This window comes from Myripristis murdjan, chromosome 18 (genome assembly GCF_902150065.1).
Source record: "Myripristis murdjan chromosome 18, fMyrMur1.1, whole genome shotgun sequence".
NCBI classification, from domain to species: domain Eukaryota; kingdom Metazoa; phylum Chordata; class Actinopteri; order Holocentriformes; family Holocentridae; genus Myripristis; species Myripristis murdjan.
This window is the reverse complement of record NC_043997.1, coordinates 23813522-23836347: the sequence shown is the minus strand read 5'-3', so window position 1 is coordinate 23836347 and position 22826 is coordinate 23813522. Positions and strand designations below refer to the sequence as shown.

The following is a 22826-nucleotide window of genomic DNA, read 5'->3' as shown; positions in this document are numbered from 1 at the left end:
CTAGATGGTAATGCTGTTTTCTATGCGGCTGGGCAGGAGGTAAAGGTATGGAAGCTCAGCTCCTTCATTTTGACTCAGGATGTGCTCCTCAATCTTCTTCAGCTCCTTTCTGAACGTGTCAATCAGCTCCAGGGCCTGATCCTCTGTGAAGTACTGCTCTGTGTACTGGCCCAAAGGAACCTGGGAAGAAAAAAAACACAGAGAAAGAGATTAGAGTGAAGGAACTTTACCTCTGTGGATGTGATGGTGGTACTGCCACTGAGGTAGACTTCACTCCGGCTAATTTTCTAACATTTCACACAGATCTCTAGTCTCAGCCTTCTACAGGTGTTGATGCATAACACTACAAAGCAGATGGTGCTGGACTTACTGCATCTGGCTGTGGTCGCCCCAGATGCCAGGTGATGGCCATTTCCACACAGGATTGGCTGACATCAGGAAGGGTGTCCATGATCATCCCCATGGTAATGGCATCCTTATCTGTGGGTGGGGGGTGTCTCATTGTGCAGGGGGTATTGGGAACCCAGGCACACCAGTCAAACTAGAAAAACATGGACAGATAGAACGTGCTATGTCTGTGTATGTTTTTGTGTATTTTGGTTGTGTGTGTTCCTGTATTTCTATACTTATATGAGGCGTTCATCATAACGAGCCTACCCAAGTTGTACTAGTTCTGTAAATTGTCTTCTGACGCTGAATCGCATCATCTACAACATTTTAAGTGTTAATAAAATTTTGCAAATACTGTAGTCTTGAAACACAACATGACCAGTCATTGAATATAAACCAAAACAGTTCACTGTCATCTAGTTTATATATTGCTGTTGCTATGCATGGCTGTGGTTCTAGCTTGATGATGCACTAAGCTGGTTCCACCAAACTCCAGACAGTGACCTTCCAATCAAAAGTTAATCACGTTTTAAAAGCATACCCTGTTGTATGACCACTTTTACTCCAAATTGGACCATCATTTCCAAAATGAATGTGCATTATCGTGTGTTAGCAACCGGAAGTATTGCAATAAAAAGCTCAAAAAGCAAATTACAAAGCCAGTAAATTTTGAGAACAGTACAAGTAGGTCAGCAAGACATTAGTTGGGGTGGCCGATGGGTCAATAAAAGACAGGACTTTCAGGTGGGAGACTGGAGTCTGATTCCTGTGAGAAGCAATGCCAGTGTTCATTTCATGTTGTGACAAAGTGTTTTAACCCAAATCATGACCTTTTCCTAACCTTAACCATGACGACAAAGTATTTTAACCCAAAAGCATGGCCTTAACCTAAACTTAACCCAGTAGTTTTGCTTCGTAAACTCATGAAATTATTTCAGGGGGCATGTTATGTTGTATGGTGGGTGTGTTGTGTTACACTGCGAGTATGCAGTTAGACCTACTTGTATCACTCACATATGGTGGTTATCTCCTACACAAAATTCACAATGACACAGCATTCAGGCTAGTTTCGGAAACGGACTTTGTTTACAGTTAAGTTTAAAACTAGTTTTAGGTTAGGGTAAGTTAAATGTTAGGGTTAGTGATTACCAATTTGTGTCAGTGTGTTTGTATGTGTGTGTGTTTGTGTGTGTGTTACACACCTGTCCATTGTTAGTAGCAGCATGCTGGGCAGTGCTGATGAAAATGGCGACTGCCAGCAGGGTAGAAAGTTCATCTCTGGTGCGGAGCTCGCTGGACAGACCTGAAATACATCCACCATGTATCACACCACTGTATCACACACAGACTCTCAGCATGTCATTTATTATTCACAGAACTTGAATGGAGCAGAATGGAACTGTTTTCTGTTGTCCTAGTTCAGAATAAAATGGCGGTTAGGTTTTGGTGAGCTGCTACAGTGATGGATGTATTGAGCAGTAAAGTGTGTCACCTCCTCCTGAGAGATGAGAAGCTATGCCGTGCTGTGACTGCTTGCTAAAAGTAGTAAAAAAATGTTTATTGTTACTAGTAAATGTAATACGGAAGCTAGCCCGGTGCAACAGCTACTTTGCAATAGCAATGATGAATTGCACCTAAAAATCTCTGCAGCTCTGTCCATCCTGCTACATTAATTTGGAATGTCTGTTCTACCAATTCAAGTTCTATGGTTATATTTGAAATTCAACATTTTAAAATGAATATTATGTTTTTAATTACATATGCTAGGTGTGTGGCCTTTAGTAGACCCACTACTGTGAATATGGATGCATTTTGGCTACTGCCCATTGGTCTAAGGACCCATTATTTTATGTCTTGTGCTTTGTTTTGTTCAGGTTGTTTTGGTCAGTGTAATAAATAGTTGGCAGAATCTGACCAAAGACTTAGGGTTAGGGTTAGGGTTAGGTTAGGGTTAGGGTTAGGGTATGACCAAGCAAAGGGAATAAAGGCTTTAGGTCGGGCATCACCAAATGGCGGACCGCGGTCCGGGCACGGACCCAGTGACGGTTCTGTCCAAACCCGTGACAATTCTAATATTGTTAAATAAATCATTCGTTGTTATTTTTTCTCTGACGGCCGTGGCTACAGACTACATGCGCAGCTAAACTAGCAATGGGGCTTTCACATAGTGCATGCAGGGCGCAGACCTCGGCCAGCGCAGCCATTCATTGTGTATGTGATTGCGAGGCGCAAGGGCGCACTGGTCTGCGCCGAGCTGGCTGGCACCAGCGCCCGTGCACACTGCACCCAAGCTGAAAATTTTTTGACTTTGCACGTCCAATAGGAGAGAAGAGTGGAATCAGAAAAAAATCTGGCGGATTTAGGCAGAACAGCAAAACAACAATGGAGGAAAGCCTCATTGTGGCTGTCTCTCTGTGTGCAGAGCTGTGGGACACCAGACTACAGTCCTACCGGGATCTCATTAAAAAAGCCCAAGCATGCAGAGAGATATCCAACAATTTGGGAATACCAGGTGTGTTTAAAAACTGGCAGAGATATATGATGTTTGTGATTTACTACATGGACAGGAGGTGTATGTATTTAGAAATCTAGATGACTGACATCATCGGATACGCACTACTCTTGCAAAGACAATGCAGTATAGCCATACATACCAAACCACGCGCTATGTTAAAGCCCCTGAGTAAAGCCAATCATATCGATTGTTTACCTTTCAGCACCAGAGAATAGTGGAAGAGAGGAGATGAGATGAGAAAATGGCTTGCTCCGAAATGAGAAAAGTAGATAGTGAAAACCGAACATTTAAAGATGAATGGACGGACCAATACATGTTCATTCTGCCTGCATCCAATTCTAAACCACTGTGTCTCATATGTTGTGAATCAATAATCAACAATCAATAATGTCTAAATTTAAGATATTGTAAGATTCGGACCTTTGCTGGGAGGAAATTTTAGTAACTGGACCTCTTTGAATTTTAATTGAATACCCCTGCTTTAGGTGATTGTCTTGAATCCTTTCCCATGCAGCTGTTTTATGTTTAGGATCAAAATACTTGGTGTTGATGACTGACCAAAACTAGGCAGCTCCGTGAAGCCTTCCTCTGCTATATCTTTTATCCAGGCCTGAAGCTCCGGGTCCTGCAGAACCTCGCTGTCTGACTGGTAGAACAACCTGATCATACCTGAGACAAAACTAACAAAGAGAGAGACAGAGATGTTCACAGACAATCCTTATACACCATATACACTCATTATGACAAGTTTGAATTAGAGTTGTGGTATTCATTCTCGAGACACACATATTAATGGTGTCAGTCATACACCCGGATGTATTTTTACTCAGTCTTGACTTGATCTCAAACATTAATCACTCAACATTTCCTCCAGAGACCAGGATAGATCATAAAAAGGCAAATGCAATGAACTCTTAACTTGCTTGACTGACTTTGATGTGAAGCAACCAGGTAAACCAGGCAATGTCTCTGGATCTAATATCATTTACCACCAAATCTTCCAAACTTACTGATATCTGCTAAACTATTGACTAATGACTGATAAGATATTATTATTTGAATTATTATTTGGTCAATTTAATAAATTCTTAGAAAGAGGGACCAAGAAAGTATTATTATTTGATAACCACAATGCATTGCCAGATGTAGAGACTGACAAGATATCACTATTAAAAACATAGATCAAATTTAGACACACTGAATTGATGCCCATGGACAAGGAGGAAAGAAATACATCCATCATGAAGAATGCTATAGTCAGACACTGAAGACTTGGTGTCTTATTTTCACAGTAGTAACATTAGCAGAAATGAAGGTATTAAAACTCGGCATGTCTAGTGGTTTGACTTGAATTTTCATGACTAGTATTGTCTTGGTGCAGCCGTATTGATATGAAATAGCATGGTAAACACAAGCAGGACCCTGGCTCTGTTAGACTGAAATGGACCAGAACCTTCATTAATGTCATTAGTAATACTTGTGTTTACCTGCTATGTCAGATCAAAATGGCTTTGCTTACTATTCCAAAATCTACTGGCCTTTCTAGTGTATCTGCTAACTGGGACGATGTGTGTGTTGTCTACCCGTGTATGGCCTCCCAGAGCATCAAACTGTGTTCCCTGTAGAAATAATCTCGGAGCTGGGAAACTCCTCTGTCATGGAAGTCAAGGCAGGGCTGGAGGGAGCGGTAGGTCAGCACCTTGTACTCCCTCTGGGCCAGGATCAGCAGACCATCACCACCTGTAGACACCACCTACACACACACACACACACCCTAAAATGGACAATCATGACTCCAAAAACATTATCCTTAATGTGGTCAATGTTAATGTAAAACTGTTTACTGGGTCATCCCCCTTGTTAGCAAAATGACTAAAATGCATTCCCCTTGTTAACCTTTCACCTCCCCTCTCCATCCCCTAGTAGCAGAAAAAAGAGGGGTTGTTTCCCTGAATATGGCAGTCTAGTCTGCCTGACTCATTGATCCTTCATCTGACTGAGGTTTGTGCAGAATCCATGAATCCATGGCCCAACAGCTCTGAAATATCAGTGGCCTAAATGTGCTGTGTATTGATAAATCAATGGAGCTGTCCATGGTGCTGAAATACCAAACAGCTTTGTAACTGTGCCTGTTCCCCTCTGTCCTAGCCTTCTGTAAGATTCATCTTGGATCTATAATTTTCTCTAATCTATGTACTCTGAATATTCAAATCTGAACTATAGTATAGCTTATATACTCTATAGAGTATATAAGTCACCTTCATGATCAAAGTAACAACTAGCAATATGTGGTAGTGGAAAAGGATCAAAAGGCACACAGTGCTGCCTGTACTGTTCCTATAATATTGCTGTAATATTTCTGTGATCATTCAGTAGTCTCTGTGCTGCTGAAAATTCACCCCAGGCTAAGCCACCTCTAAAGCAAAATATTTTAGGGGAGACCACAGATATAGTTTATACAATAGATGGCTGGTGTAACCTGGGAGTGGAGCAGGTCATGTGACTGAGGAAATTAACCTGCACCAACATCGCAACATGCTCAGTTGCTAGCTGCATAAAACAAGGTAAAGTTTATACTGTAAGCATTATTAAAACACTTAATATTCACATCTACTCAAAGAATAGGCTTATACAAGCTATGTATTTATTCCAATAGAAGTTTTATAAAAACTTGTTCATTCATAGATTTTACTCCCTTTGCTGGTTATTTCAGGGTTGCAAATATTTTTTATTTTCAGTAATATTGAAGTTTTTGATGAGATGAGTTTTTCTGGCATACTAAACTAACTTTAACTGGATATATTAGGTCATAACATTCTCTAATCTGTGTTTCACAATGTTCATTGTGTGTCATTCAAGGAATTTAGATTAGATTCAAGGAATTTTTCATCATGAACATGAAACTTTAAATGGCCCTGCTCAGTTGGCTGCATAAAATTTATGTATGTATAAAATAAATGTGTGTGTGTGTGTGTGTGTGTGTGTGTTGTTTGTTGGTGTGGGGGCAGTGGGGTGCTCCCACTGAACCATCCCCAAGTTTAAAAAACAAACAAACAAACAAACAACAAACCACCTAGATTTTTCCTTAGCTCTTCATATTTTCCTTTTTTGACACTGCTCATGTACTGTGTTTCTATCTTAGTTTAAATGTTGTATTAGTTTAAATGTTTCATGCGTCTGTAAGTAGATCATTTGTTTGATATAAAGTGCTACAAATAAAATTTATTATTATTATTATTACTATCCATGACACATTTTTTGTAACTCCTCCTCAGCTGTCCATCTGAATCACATTAAACTTGGTGTTAAGCATCATTGGACCCTCTTGCATAAATACTGTACACAGATTGGCTAGGCCAAATAGGCTCATTGTGCCCCATTCCTCAGTGAGTGAGCACTGATATCCACAAAAGTGCCTTGAGTTCACCACTAGGAGGTCTCAAAAACAAAAGTTCACATCTCATAACTGACCACACAGATTTTTGTCATTAAAACTGTAACTGGCATAATGAGGATGCTCTGAGGGAGACTTTAACAGTCGATGACAAGTCAAGTCTGCACGGAATAAATTTAAACATTTGAACGCCTTAGTCAAATCTACTTGATCAGACAGACCCGTTTGAAGATGCCATCAGCAGAGATGAGTTGAGTGCGTCCCCTGCAGTTGATCTCCAGAGTGTAGCGCAGATGAGGGGCCAGGAGCTAGAGCAGGGAGATATAGAGAACTGTTCAGACCACAAAGCAAAACCAAACCAAACTACAGCTTTACTGCCCTACTCAAACTCCACCTGAACTGGACCTAAACTGGAAACTGACCCACTGAGCTCAGGGATTTCTTATTTAATTACTTGTGTTAGGGTTCATGGAGGACATTTGGGTTATAAAAGATGTGGTGTTGTCCATAGTGTGTCCAAATGAGGTTGGTTTTCCACCCAAAGTACCTGGGTAAAGTAATCCCAGGGACTACTACTCAAAGAACTAAAAGGTTCCTTCTACAAAGACCCGCGAAGATCAGGCAAATTAGCCCACTGATGTGTGCGGCAGTGGCAGTGTCATTTTTACAATCATGAAGCACCAGGCTATTTAACTTATTTCGACCTCCAGATTACTGACATTTTTTACCGTCTTGTTTTCTGGTGAGCAGCCCTGCTTTCTCTTGCCTATGAGAGAAAAGTAGACTTTCAGCTGTGTGTGTGTGTCTGAGAGAGAATGAGGAGAAATGCAGAGGAGAAAGTGAAACTAAGAGCGCAGGTCTCCACAGCAAATCATCAGTTGGGTGTTTGTCATTTCTTTGTGCTTTAGAACATACTTGCCATGAAGCAATCAGAAACTGGCTTTCTCATGCACAGCACCGCCACGCCCCCTCTCTCTCTCTCGTTCGTCTGTGATCTCACCTCGCTTGCCCTATCTATCTCTCTTTTTATGAGTTGGAAAGCAGACCGCAAAGCCTCATTTTACTTTTACTGTTATCAAAGAAAAATGCCCTCCCCCCATCCTAAATTCCTGTATTGATACTAGAGTACTTCCTTGTTTCAAGGATGAAGCAGTACACAAGTTGAAGCATCTGTGCTGTGTGTGTTTGACCAATCAGCGATGGTCATCCCTGCGAGCGCCACCCCCAAAGTTCCAGGGTCATTTGTAAGTACTACCCCCCCAAGCAGGAACTGTTTATGGGGTAATTAAAGTGACTAGAGCTAAATTTAGACCCTGGTCCCCATGGTCAAAATGCAAACAGTTCCTGGAAAGGTTCCTAGTCCCTGTGGAAAGTTCCTGCATTGAAAAAGAGGCAGTATAGTTTTTGTCATACAAAAACTTTACTAAAATAAATATAATATATAATAAAAATCAAGCACAAATCAAACAAAATATAGTGTACAGCTAAATTTAAATAATCAGAGAACATCCCCGACAAATATCACCCCTAAACTGATAGTTTGGTGACCTGCGAATAATAATTCATCACACTGACCAAATAATTATATTTGAACAGTCATCATAAAGGGACTTAGCCTAGGGTTTAGCGGCATGTGGCACCTAAATATTCATTGTCCAATATTGTCAATATTGTTTTGGACATAAAGTTTTCAGATTTGAATTAATCAAGGGCAGGGCTAGGCAATATGAAAAACAACAACATCAACAAATATCACAATATCTCTAAATGAATACCTTGATTCTGATATTGTGACAGTAACATTTACACACAGATTTTTGATCAAAATTCATCCGCAATGAAGAAATAATGACTAAGCAGCTAGAGCCAAATAAAACTACAGCCCAAGCAGTCTAAGCTCAGAAAATGTCATCCCTTTTACTGTAATGCAGCCGTTAAAATGAGGAAAAGACAACACTAATGCCATATCACCATATTATGAATATCATGCAAATTCCCAGATGATATCCATGGTTATATCATGATATTGATATGATACTGATACATCACCCAGCCTTAGACAAAGATCAAATTTTGAGGTTTGAGTGAAATGTTAATCCATATCATCACTGCTGTGTGTGTGTTTGTACCTTGAATACGGGGTGTACAGCAGGTAGTTGTCTTAGTGTGGCCACACAGAAGACCTCCACCACCAGGTGAGTCCTAAGCAGGTGAGACAGCACCTGGAAGATCTGGAACTCAGAGTGACGGACCCAGATCTTCGCTAACAGCCAAGCCAGGGGCGGGTCTTTGGGCAGGAAGATGGGCGTGTCCAGGCCTGGAACCTGCCCCAGCTGGAGGAGGGGCAAGGTGGTTCAGTGGTCAGGAGCACATACCACGTAACAGCAACATTCTGGGTGCAAGTCTAGCCCAGGACATTTGTGGCATCTCATCCCCCTCCATAATGGTCCTGGGTCATTCCATGTCAGATCATCAGAATTTTCATATATTTGTCACCATGACCTCAGGAATTTCTAAGAAAATCGCACATCCGATAAAGCTATATCTGAAACAAACAAATTCTTAATTTCAGCTATTTTTGACCAAAACTTTATTTTTGATGAATTTTTAAAGTGAGGTACTGTCATATGAGTTTGGTCAGTTTTCAACGAACTTCAGTTGCCGACTTGCATTATAGCACAACTTCAGTGTGCTGTAACTTTATTAATTTTCATCCTGGAGTAATGAAACTTTGTATATTTACTAAATGAAAGGTGCTAAAATGCAAATCGACATACGATCCATGTCAAACAAAGTCAACATTTGTAAGACAGTACCCCACTTTGAAAATTCGCCAAAAAATTATTTTTCTTCCAAAGCGGGGGAAATTTGAAAAGTGCTCATAAAACATGTTTTTCTAACTATGGGATCAATGTCACTGAAATCTGAGTCGCCACAGTGACACCCATTTGATGATCTGACATGGAATGACCCTCCTTCTTTTATGCCTCTGCTCTTAAACTGTCTTTCACTTTCATACTTTCATCTATTTGATTAATGTTCAGCTTGAACATTTCTTTTTCACTTTCCTTTTTCTATTTAACATCTGTTTATGGCCTGATTATTTTTAGTGGAGTACAATTATGATCTATTTAACAGTCTCTCTTTCAATTTTCTATTTTCTCCTTTGATTTTAGTGATGGGTGAACAGTTCTTCCACAGAAAACCACAGCACATACCAGTTCTTTTATAACAATAATTAGACGGATATGTGTGTCAGTCACATATTTAAGTGCTTGATTATTCTTGATGAGTGTGAATGCTATCTACCTGTATCGCGATAGGTATGAGTCCTTGATCTGGGTGTTGGTACAGAAGGCAGAGGGGAGCTGCGATGTGCTGAGGTTTACCTCTGATCACATTGACAGGAATCTCCTCCATGATGGCGTAGTCCACCAGGTAGATATTACCAGCCTGGACAGGAGAGGAGAGGCAGGGAATTGGGAGGTAAAGGAGAGAGGAGGAAGGACAAAGTATGAGATGAAATAGGGATTATGGAAAGAGAGACAGAAATATAATGGGAAACTATGCTATCTAAAATGGCATGGTCAGTCGCAGTCAGAAAAGACCAAACAGATGTAAAACAAGACTAGGTCAAAACAGCAGATTTCAAATCCTGATTATTCAGTTTGATGATTATGCTGCTATGGTGGTTTGCCTGTTTCCCTGTTTTGACGGTTACATTTTTGCCTTGGCTTGCCCCTTTGTGCAGTGAGCGCTTTGTGAATGTGTGACATTGACTGTCGCTCTATGTAGCTCTGGTACGGCATTATAGATTTATAGGGAAATGAAACTGCTGCTGTTTATGCTGCTATTTTCAATCAGCCTTTATAGAATGTTTATAAATGAGAAGTAAAAAACTGTGAATTTAGGCTTATTTAGCAAAGCAGTTTTCATCACTTACACGAATAGGTCTTAGCCTGTTATAGTACTTTTTTTAATCACAGAAGGCATATAAATGAAAATAATAAGGTTAATAGTGAAATAAAGTACAGTTCTGTCTGCATCATCTGCTTCTTTCTGTCCGACTGTTGAAAAAAGTCTGTGATTCTATTGACACATTTACAGTTACAAAGTTGAAAACAGCCATTCGATTTGTATCACTATGAAAATTGAAGATAATTAACGGGAGAAATTAGCAGTTGGGACAGGGCGCAATGGAACGAAGGGTTAAAAATTGGATGTGTAGGGAGTGTTGGCATGTATGAAAATTATTTTCATCAGTACATCTCTTAGTTACACTAATATTGTTCATGTGTTGCTGCATTGAACTGAGCTTGGCTGTTCACATCAAAAGTGTATTTCACTCACTCACAGACACAGCAGTCTCTTATGCTGCTCCAATTCCAATTCCAGCCAAAAAGATGGAAAGAACTGGGCAAGGGATCATTTAAAGCTCCAGTAAATACGTTTATTTTTGTGATATTTGGTGTAAAAGAAATTGACATTTTGCCAGCTACCAGCAATTGAAATAACAAGGGAGAATATCTACCATGTTGAAGTTTTGTTTTCAACACTTCAGAAGGACTAACCTATAATCAAGGTCATTGTGTAATAGCCCACATAATATATTTACTGACGGACAAAGAAACTTTTTGATTTAATGAGGAACTTAAACAGGTCAGCTTTAGGGATTCCTTTATCTAAGCAAGTAATTTGACCTTTGCTAGAACTTGTAGATAGGTTCCCTCCGGCAAAATGAGCGGTTTACGGAGTAATCTGAATCTCCCTCTGCGCCCTCTGGTACCCCCCAAAATGCATATTTTATTACTTTGTGATTTCCTCTTCAAACGGGTGAATGTCTCTTGTATTTTCTGTTATTCTTTGAGTGAAGCTAAGAGAGCATGTTTCACTTCCATGTACCATGTGCCGCTGTGTGCACAAAGCCAAAAGCCAACTGTTTTTTTAGTTTACCTGGGATCCTCTCAATCAACAACTCAGCATGTTGTGAAGTAGAGACTGGGGTTAAAGACAAGATCATTTACTGTGTCACAGTAATAAATCTACTTCAACAGACACTTCATTTTTATTTATAAGCTCTGGTAATCTTTGTCCAGTCTGGTTGTTATGTGTTTAGATGTTATTTGTCCACGCCTGCATACAGACAGACTTCTGAACAGATATTGCTTCCAAAGGTCTACCTTGAGTTCCTTGTCCAGGTTGGTCCTGGGGTACAGAGAGCCCTGCACCATGTCTGCTGTGACCGGGAAGTTCTCCGGCAGCTGCTTGCACCTTTGGATCATCCTGGGGTTGGAGCCATTCAGACACTGGTAGCCAAAGAACCAGTCCTCCTTCCAGTGCTCCATACAATACTCTTGGTTAAACAGATACAATACAGTTTTATATACTATATGATTACAGTGAAATAAGGCAGTGGTGTAAGTGGCAGTGGGTGACAGGGCCACAGTCTGTCATTAGGTGTCCCCCAGGGCTCAGTGCTTGGTCCTCTCCTCTTCGTCCTGTATGTCTTCCCTCTTGGTCACATCATCCCTCGCCATGGCCTTCAGTTTCATTGCTACGCTGATGACATCCAGCTTTACATCTCTACCAAACCCACCAGCTCTGCCCCTCACTGACCCCTGACCAGCTGTCTCATGGAAAGAAAATCAACACCATCAATTAGCACTAACAGCACTAATTATTATTTAAGTTATCATTATTAGACCTATTATTATTATTGTTATTATGCAGTCCTGCTATGATCAGTCCTATTATGATTAGTCTTTTTCTTCTTCCTCTTCTTCCTCTTAATGTTATTCATTATTATTATTGTTGTTGTTGCTGTTGTTATTACTACACTTGTCTATGTGATACATGCATTGTACTGTGTTCTGCACTGTACTCCTTGTTCTCTGTTCACCTCTCCCTCTCTCTCTCTTTACCCTTCTGATTGAGAGAGAACATGGAGCAGAACCCAACAACATGTCAGTCACATCACCAGATCTGCTTTTCTTCCATCTTAGAAACATTGCCTATCTTAAAAATGACAATATCAGATGGAAAATGCGGATTGTTCACAAAAAAAAGTGTGCAGAATGTATAACAGAAAACCGCCTGGCCTTGTATTTTACCAGAGCCATTTTTCCTGTGAGTTAATTGATATTATTTATTTAGAGAGTCTGCAGCACATATTTACCCACCAGCTATGGGGCTTCGCAGCTTCCAGAAAATCCGTCTGAAATCCTCCAGATCATTCCAGGACTTTCCAAAGGTGATGGCCAGCTTCTTCAAAGACAACTCCAGCAATCTGGGACGAGGTTATTTTCACAGCTTTACACAGTACTTTCAAGTAATGAGAAGATAATCAACACCAGAGGCACAGTCAGGCTGGCACTGTGCACAACGGACAACACAATAATCTCCAGTCTGATTTTATTTTATTTTTTTGATAATGTAAGACCCTATAACATTCACCAGAAATGATTACATTACACCATGTCTAACATATTTAGATTTTCAAATTTGATTTTGATTTGATCAAAGTGAGTCACACTACACTATATATGATGAAGTGCACAAATACGTGTGTGTGTGTGTGTGTGTGTGTGTGTTCACATGCATCGCCTACGCATAGTGTAAGGATCCCTCAAAGTCACTCCTCTTCTCATTGTCAAAGCGAACGTCTTGATGCAAGTCTGCTTCTGTACTGGCGTCAATGCATTTAGGTATACCTGGAGCCCATGCTACCCATCTGACACACACACACACACACACACATACAGACACACACAGACACGCACAATATGATGCAAAATATTGCTATACATATATACGACACAAAAACACAAGAAACTGAAGAGATGTGTGACTGTGTGTCATTGTGTGTATGTATGTATGTGTTTGTGGGTGTGTGTGTTGGACCTGTATATTTTCTGTCTCTCCTGCAGTTCTGTCTTTCTGTGTGTCAGCAGTTGAGGTAAGGAGTCATCCTTCCATCTCTTAGCTGCAGAAAAAGACAGGAAGAGAGAGAGGAGGAATGAGTATTATAGCACCCTGTAGCAAATACAAGGGCAGTGGAAAACTAACTCGGAATCCTGATTTATGACCACCAGTCACCATGAGGCGAACAACATCCAACAGAAGCAACATCACCGACAAACAAATGAATGAAAGAAAGACAGTAGAGCTCTGGTCCACAATCTGTAGTACAGAACACAAGCCGAGGTGGGCGTGGCCGTGTGTCAACCGAGTCAGAGGACCCCCACATGGCCCTGTTTGAAGGAACTACAAAAAATGGAAGTGGCTGTGGCCCAGTTTGTGTGAGCAATTAATATGTTGCCTCTTAGCCCAAGACCAGCAGCAAAATGTTGGGAACAGTGTGCTAAACACTGCAAAAACTCAAAATCTTACCAAGATTATTTGTCTTATTTCAAGTCAAAAATGTCTTATTACTAGTCAAAATATCTCATTACACTTAAAATAAGACATGAGCACCTCAGAAGTAACTTGTTTATAGACAATTGTCTCTTGTTTCAAGTGAAAATTTGCTTGAAACAAGTGAAAATTTGCTTGTTTCATTGGCAAAATTTGTTTCTTGTTTCTAGCTAATTTTCACTTATTTCAAGTGAATTTTCACTTTTTCCACTGGCAAATTTTGCCAATGAAACAAGCTTTTAAGATTTTGCGTTTTTGCAGTGAAGGCTGTGATAATCTCATTTGGTGGGTGTGTCAGAGGTGTTAGCCAATCAGCAGTGACGTACGTATGACCCCAGTGTATTAAAAAGGCAGTGGGGATGCAAAAATGGAGGATCTACTTGTACAGTGGCAATAAATATGAGCCCCAACTATGACTTTAAATCATGGAGCTTCATGGTTTCAGCTTAAAATGGCAAATTAAAAAAAATAAATAATGAGTTCACTTACAAATCAGCACTTAAGCTCTATAAATAGGCCACACAGAAACATCTGGTTTGGACAACAATGGAAGCCAATGTTGGCCAGAGTATGAGGGGTGAGAACTAAACGAGGATGGGGAGGATGAGGAGGAAAAAAAAGGTGAAGAAGCAAGATGAGGTCTGATGGCCAGACCCACAAAGACAGAGATTTTGCTCAATTCTTTTTCTCTTCTTTTTTCTAGCACAAAAGGAGTGGAGTCTTACAGTAGAGCATATGAGAAAAAAAAAGCTTCCCCCCCTTATTTGCACTGATAGTGTGTTATGTTCAGAATACACATCCATATTTTACACATTAATTTACTGCAACCTGCTGCCTTGTGTTGAGAAAAAAAAAAAAAAAAAAAAACAACAGCCACAAGAGTTAATCATTTTCACTGTCAGTGTGTAGTTGGTGCTTCACGTTGTTTCTTCAAATGATGGTGTGTATGTCATGTATCCAACACAAAAACAAAAGTTTTTAAAAGAGTTTGACAAGACGTGTTTGCTTTGGCAATACATGGTTTGGTTTGGGGGCTTGTGGTTGGTGTGCAGAGATCAGAAAAAGTGTAGCAAGCTTCAATTTCACAAAAGGCACTGAGGTGACAGTAGCCTGGGGTTCAAAATCCCACGGTGGCAAAAACACAAAAACTAGTTTCCACATCAGACAGAAGCTGTAACTCGCCAGCTGTGATGTGAGAACAGAAACGGGGCACATGTTGGCCAGAGAGCAGCTCCACTGGGGCCGCTGGGGGGGAAGTGAGGACAGTCAGGGCATTTGTTACTCCTCTCAAGTATATTTTCAAAATCACAGGGCAACTAGCAGCTATGCCACCCGGGCATCCAGTATGAGCCGTACCTGTCCCCTCCCTCAGCTCCACCTTGATGTCTCCTATAAGCCAGCGGTAACACGGGAAGGTCAGCACTCTGTCTTCGTCTGGAGGCTTGACGGTCACATAGCGGCAGAACCAGTTGTCCTCCACCCAGTACCTCTGCTTCTCCAGTCGAACCAGCAGCACCGAGCCCAGGCGGGAGGGGCTGCACACCTTGTATTCATCCACCTGATAGGCATGGAAGAATCGGGGATGTAGAGGAAAAAAGAGAAGAAAGAAAATGAGAACTGATCACCAATCAAACCAAGATTCCCTTTACTTTCTTACCTCCATTGCAACTTCCCGCAAGCACCTTGTGCAACCTCCCCTTCTTTTAGCGAGAGAAGATAAACTAATGAAAAACAAGGTGAACAACATTTTTGTTAACTGAAATAAAAATGAAAATCAGGCTTTACTACAAAAAACGATAACTGACTGAAACTGTGTTGTGTCTGTACAAAACTAAAATGAACAAAAATTACAGAGAAAATGTTTATAGCTTTCATCCTCGTCAGTTCATTTGTTTGCTCATGTGTCCTCAGTGAAGTCTAAATTGTCTGAACTTTCTTAAATGCACCATAAACTGCACCTGTGCAAAAAACACAAAAACACAAAAAATGCAAAAATATGCCAAACTGTAATAGCCTTGGGTCAGACACACACTTACTGCTCCTCTGCAGAAATCCAGGCCGGGGTTGTCCAGCAGGGTGCGCTCACTCTCCCCCTTCTCCCCCACCAGAGTCACATAGATGTAGTTGTTGGTGCCGGAATATTCTGATGTACCAGTTGCCACAGTTACAGTGTAGACCTCCATCTACAGACACACACACACACACACACACACACACACACACACACACATGCAAAATCCCACTGAGCAACAGTATCTCTTCTACCAGGGAGTCCTGGTCAAGAGGGCAGCAGAGCGCTAAACACTACTCGTCCAAAAACACACCAAACAACCACAAATTAAAAAGTGCAGATTGATCTGTCATATCAAAGTTCGGACATAGTTCACAATCAAGGCAGGTCAGGCTCAGGGTTACCTCAGACAACATCAAGTTTCCTTTAAAATATTCTTTAAAATATAGTTTTGAATGTATTTAAATGATTTTGTTCCATGCCCAAGGTGCACGGAGAGAGAAGCCAGGTTTACCAAACTCTGACTTCACTTTTGGAAGATTTGAGGAATTAAAAATAAAAGGTTGGAAATATCAGATGGTAAATAAATACACTATAGGGACAAAAGTATTGGGCCACCTTCACATTCCACCACTCCCACTGTCTGTGGGAGTTTTTGCCTGTTCATCCAGAAGAGCATTTGTGAGGTCAGACACTGATGTTGGATCAGAGGGCCTGGCTCATAATCTCTGTTCTAGTTGATCCCAAAGGTGTTGGATGGGGTTGAGGTCAGGGCTCTGTGTGGGCCAGTCAAGTTCTTCCACACCAAACTCAGCCAGCCACGCCTTTATGGAGCTGCTTTGTGCACTGGAGCTCAGTCCTGCTGGGACAGAGAAGGGCCTTCACCAAACTGGTCCCACAAAGCTGGAAGCAGAGAATTGTCCAAAATGTTTGCATGAAGCATTAAGATTTCCCTTCAACGATTTCACCAAACCCAGACTCGTCCATCAGACTGCCACGCTCCAGAGGCCAGTGGCTGCATGCTTTACACCGCTCCATCCGATGCTTGGTGTTGTGCTCGATGATGTGAGGCTTGCGTGCGGCCGCTCGGCCATGAAGCTCCCGGCGCTCAGTTTCTGTGCTGATGTTGATGCCAGAGGAGGTTTGGAGCTCTTCAGTTACTGAGTCAGCAGAGCGTCGGCCACTTTTACGCACTATGATCAGCGACCCCGCTCTGTAACTTCATGTGGTCTGCCACCTGCTGGCTGAGCTGCTGTGGTTCCTAAACGCTTCAGCTTTGCACTAATCCCACTTCCAGCTGATGGTGGAATATCTAGGAGGGAAGAAACTTCACCAGCTGACTTGTTGCAGCGGTGGATTCCTATTACATTACTATTACAGCACCACACTCAAATACAGTGAGCTCTTCAGAACGAGCCATTCTTTCACAAATGTTTGTAAAGGCAGACTGCATGGCCAGCTGCTGGATTTTCTACATTTTCTACATGATGACTGAATGAAACATCTTCAGTGATTAAGAGGTGTGGCCCCATACTTTTGTCCATATAGTGTAACTAAAACAATGACTAACTATTCCGTTTCCTCCTGAGTTTCATCAAGACAGTATTTAAGAGTAAGTGTATTTAAATTCTCAACTGAAAGCCAGTCTGGGGGTGTAAAAAAAAACAAAAAACAATCTGCTGGTGGATCATGAGAAACACTATAACTTGATGACTAACTACATTCCTACTGCAGTTAGTCTAACTGCATTGCTACACTTCTCATGGTGACTGAACATGATGCAGCGACAATGATCAGTTAAGGTGGGAGGTTAAGGTGGGAAATGAGCTCACGTATTGCATCAGCACTTTATTTCCTTAGCATTTCATCAGTGGTAAAAGTGACTGTGTTTCAATTACGCTTTATTTTTAATTCTGTCTTCTTTCTTTTGATTGTGTATTGTCTGTCCATGTATGTACTTATTCAATAAAAAAGAAATTATAAAAGTGACTGTGTGCTCTAGGTTGCCGAGATTGAGCCTCCCCATTTTGGTAGCAGTCTTCTTCAGCACATTGCAGACAACCAGACTGACTGTCTTTTGTCTCTGTAGAGAAATGAATTCCACCTCTGACTAAGGTGACCAAATGAGTGGCAGTGGAACAACCTTTCAATCAGTCGATGTTGTCTGATATTACAGTGAGTCAGTCCAGAGGGGAGTTTCACAATGTCTCATGCATCAAACAACAAGAAACAAGGGCTACCGTAAGGAAATGATCTCCACATTGAGTACCAATACCAAAAAATGTTGGCATTTTATGTTTCTGCAGACCAAGGATGTATTGAAATGTCACATTTTCAAGTTTTGTGAAGTAGTATAAAGTGAGCTTCTGCTGTTGCCATGGCATGGTGAACCAGAATCACAGAAATACTCTAATTTGCTGAGCTCACACTTGTTCTACCCATTCAGTCTCTATGCTTGTTACCAGGTGGTTTGCACCCTGCTGATGTTTGTAGCCCCTCGATGATGTCTGTAAAGCCATTTGTTAAATGTTCTATAGGTGAAGGCACCAAAGACAAAATGATGTTTCTTTTTAAGAGACCCCCCCACACGCACACCAAATTAAATGTAGGCTGTTCCCTCTGTGTTTGCTCATTCGATCAAAAGCATGTCATTGAAGGCCAAATAACAGATTTGATTTAACTAGACAGTTGGAATATCATTATCATTAGTTTCATAGGGACCAGAAAAGATGTTTGGACAGCCTACCAAGGGAAAAACTCTGAGGCTTCTAGAAAAAAGCAGAAGGATATGCAGGTTATCCTATATTATAAGCTAGTGTGATAAGATTATAAGATAGTGTGAGCCGTGCTGTTGGTGGTTCTATACCAGCTTCTTCACTGCAGGTTGCAGCAGGTCTGGTGACGCCATCCTGCACTCGTGGCTGTAAATTAAAAGTTCAACCAATAAAACCTTCACAAACCTTTAAACATCCTCTCTCGTCCACCATATCCCTTTGAATGAAACTGTGTTTCTCTCCCAAACTGAAATCCTACTGGGTTAGGGTTAGGGTTAGGGTTTGGTCTGTCCTATTGGTTTGCACTTGTGACTGCTGAGAGCAACAGAGGTAAAGAGACGCTGCTATCGAAACGATACACGATCTCATCTGGTCTTGGGATAAACTGGCAGGTTTTATAATGTTGCTCACGACATTCTTCTGCAGGCACTTGCAAGCTTCAACCCGTCTCATTGTGCATCTTTGGTGTAAAGTTGCCTCTAACAAAACAAGAACACCTCAACACCCCTCTTTTAAAAATATTGCCCTCCAGTGCCCATTGTCCCGTTGAGAAACGCTAAGACTGAGCGCTGGTCTCAGACCTGAGGTTGTGGATTCAAATTCTGCAGAGTATTTTTTTTGCTCCACATGAAAACTAGGGCTGACATTGAAGCATTGCTCCTTTCAACCGTGTAAAATGTCATGCATTCAAATTGAAATTCCTCTGAAGTTTACCTAAGGTAAAGACTGCTTATTGTGCTTGGCCCCAGCCCCCTGGACGTGTTTCAAAGGCTTCAAACGCCCTGACCTGAAAAATGGGCGGGAGTTCCTGAGTAGGTTTCTAGGCTTGAAAATGGTGAAATTCAAAGGTATTGAATAGTGATGCAAAACGTCAGCTCTCATCAGCGTCAGTCCATAACTACTGTTATCAGCATTCAACAGATGAAGATCAGATGAATGCTACTCTCATGCTTTTGCACAGCTACAAACTAATCCAGACTGATAAATAAAACATAGAATGACCCATACTAGAAAAGTCAGCAGGAGCATTTTCTCCACATAGCAATGGAACAGCACAAGAGCAGAACTGTGTAAATAATTACACAAGACAGAAATCACAGTAGTCAGTGTGTATGTATGATTAAAAAAAACAAATGGAAGCAAATATTCTCACCTTAGTCCACACAGAGTAATGTCCAGTATGTTTCTGCTGCCGTTTTTCCCCTCCTCCTCTCTGTTTCTGGGTCACCGGTCTGGCCCCTTCTTTTCCCTTTCACTGTTTGTATTCTGACACTCTTCTTCCTTCCTTCCTCCGCCCTCCTCTCTTTATTCTTCTCTCTTCCTGGGTTAAAACTCAACCTGAGGCCTGTAATGAGTAGTCAGCCATAGCCCTGTCAACAGACAGTTATCTTTTAGCGTTTCAAAATGTTTGCAAAATCTCCTCTTGCGGGCGAAAATTAAGCAACTGCTCTCAGATGCGCTTTAGCTGCAATCTCTTTATTCAGCAGGGCTCTCTCTCTCTCTCTCTCTCTCTCTCTCTCTTTCTGGCTCTCTCTCTCTTTCTCACACAGCCAATTTGTTTATGTCAATAATCAGACCACAGCCTTCTCACACATATACACACACCGAACTGCAAAAGGGAAGTCGGGTTATTATATGGGGTTCATACAGTCAGCCACATAATGGAGCTCTGTCTCTGGCATGCCAGTGGCAGCAGATGTAAAATATGTAAACAACTTCACTGGTACATAGATATGCAAACAAAACACTGCAGCTGAACATTGCAAAAACAAATCCAAAGCATTACATCGATATAAGGGAACGTCGATATGAAACGAATGCGTGTTTTCAATGAATACGTCTCTTTTTCTGGGGTTAAAAATCCAAAGCAGGTGGAAAGCATTAGATGTTTCCTAGTGCTGAACTTCATCTGAACTCATCAGAGTGAATCCCTTATCTCTCACCATCCCCTCGACACCCAGTGCACTGCGTTTCCAAACTAGGCTGCTTTAAACGTCAGTTCTCCAGTTAAACAGCGCTGAAGTTTTCTCACCGTCAGAACAGAGCGCAACATAGTTGTGATGATAGTTATGATGCTGTGGTGGTTTGCCTACTTCCTTGTTCTGATGACTATATGCATCTTTATCTAGGCGTGCCCCCTCTGAATGTGTGACATTATTAAGTGTCATGTGGCTCTGATGTGTTATTATTGATTTATAGCTCTTCATGCTGTTATTTTCTACTTTTTTCCCCTCGAGGTGACTGAAAGTTAGGCCTGTCTCCTGGCATTGCCTGCGATGATGTGTGCAAGGTCTGACCTCATAGAGCGTTCTAAGATGTTTATTAATGCCAAGTAGGTGAAAGGCTTTTGGACATTTTTAATTAATTGTATTTATGTTCATCTGTGGAACCAGATGTCCCTCTGACATCGCAGGGTAAACATTCAGAGTGCATGCACACACACAAACACATCACTGTTAAGTGGGTTGCAAGGATGAGTCAGCATCACACACAAGGTGAGAGTTAAGAATTTATCCATGCAAACATTTTTTTTTCCACTGAATCGCTCAGTTAATTGTGGTTAATTGCGGCGTGAGTCAATTCATTTTGAAAGAGCAACAGCCAATAGGGACGTTCCAAAATTCAGCCAACCAATCGTGTTACTTTGATCACTCACACTCTCACTCAGCGACACACTCGTCTCGAGGGCTGGCCCCTCCTGGGTCCAGCCAGCAATGAAAGAAAAGTCATCCATGTCACCCTGATGCATTGTTTCATGCCTCACTCATGCAGAGACAGAAGGCTCCATGCTGACACTTCAACACAAACTGTCCAGCAGAAACACTTTAGCAGAGATTAATAGTGCAGTATCATTTAGTGGTAACACAATATGCAGCTCTATCATAGTTAACTTTATCCAGTTATTTTGAACTTTACCGTTACATTAAAAATCAAACCTATTTTTTAAGATTTAAGTTTAAGTTTAAATGGATGAAGGCAGTTTTTTCCTGCAGGGGTAAAAAAAAATATCTAAGCTTTTTTGCATTGCAGCCACCTCTGCTCTCTGGTTATGGTAAGAGTTGGTCATTCCTAAACACAGTCTGGATTGGACAATTAACCAAACCTTGCTCTCATCTCATCTGCCTGGATCACTGCGGCAGCTAAATGAACAGAAATCACTCGACCATGACTGGCACTTACCTTTGGCAGAGGGCCTTGGGTGGAGATGTGGAGATAAGTTTCTCTCTTCCTCCGTTCCGGGAGAACGCCAGCAGAGCAGACACCAGCACCTGGAGCAGACTCTCCGATGTTATCTGATCTAGTGAGCCATGTTTGGCTTCTACGGCGTATATCGGGGAAAAGTTAGGAAAATTCCAAGGGCCCTTGCCTAACAGGGGGCCCAAAAAATAGGTAAAAACCAATATAAAATTATTAAACAATCATCATGTAAATATATATGTATTTTTTTTTCATGGGGCCCAAAATTCCTGGCAGCGCCCCTGTCTACGCCCAAAATGTGTTGAATTTCATTCTCACTGGTGGCTGAACCACTCTGCTTTCTTTAAGGAGGTCCAATAAAGCCATTTGTTTTCAGCCATATAGCCGTTTAAAGGGGGAGGAAATCAGATTACCTCCAAAGTGATTAATTAATGCCTCTTTGGTGTGCCTGGTTTTGTTCTAAAAAATAATCATCACCACTTTGACATGGTCTGATTAATCGAAGATGTTACGCAGATTTGGACTTTGGCTGCTGTTTCCAAAATGGAGGAACTATTTTCTGCTGTGGGTTGTGCATCCTTGTGCTGTTTTCCACTTTCTATCTACTTCATTTGTTTTGGAGCCGTACACTCGCAGTGAAGCTCCTGCTCTAATGACATGGAAAGAGTTAATGGACCAAACTTTGTGGACGCATTACACTTTAAAAATTCCATGTGGAAAAACCCGACCTATCACTTTGAGGGCCTGAAAAAACAGGAACTAGCAGGCATTTTAACCTTTCAAATCGACTCACAGGATGCGCTCAATCTGTGATCCAACACAATAACACCCTCTGGTTATCACCACTTTCCTCTCTGTGATGTTTATTTCTTTTATAACAAAGGATATGACACAACAGTGACAAAAAAAGAGCATTAATGATGTATACCAAGAACAAAACCAAACACTATCGACAAAACATAGAAATACAAGACCACCACTTCATACGCTAAGATAATATGTACTGTATACAAGAACAATGTCTAGTGTTAAAGAAAACAAGCCTCCCAATCAAATACATTTTATATAGCTTTACCTCTCTGCTGAGACAGCTCGGCTGAACATTATAAAATGAATTTCCCTGGGTAGCTA

General features: G+C 41.2%; 1 protein-coding gene across 3 annotated transcripts; it reads right to left on the bottom strand.

Annotated features, from left to right (window-relative positions):
* Positions 1-21788, bottom strand: alox12 (arachidonate 12-lipoxygenase). 3 transcript variants are annotated; one of them, XM_030075668.1, is made up of 15 exons: positions 21678-21788; positions 15749-15895; positions 15069-15270; positions 13200-13281; positions 12907-13029; positions 12479-12585; positions 11480-11652; positions 9609-9752; positions 8429-8632; positions 6521-6607; positions 4489-4658; positions 3464-3585; positions 1593-1693; positions 371-541; positions 1-180 (listed from the first exon to the last, which is right to left on the bottom strand). In XM_030075668.1, exons 2-15 carry the CDS (start codon positions 15893-15895, stop codon positions 1-3), a joined length of 2013 nt encoding a protein of 670 aa, XP_029931528.1. In that variant the 5' UTR covers positions 21678-21788. The 3 variants fall into 3 exon arrangements, with proteins under 3 accessions (XP_029931528.1, XP_029931527.1, XP_029931529.1); XM_030075667.1 differs by lacking the exon at positions 21678-21788 and adding an exon at positions 19651-19969; XM_030075669.1 differs by lacking the exon at positions 21678-21788 and adding an exon at positions 18590-18624.
* Positions 21789-22826: the final 1038 nt, after the last annotated feature.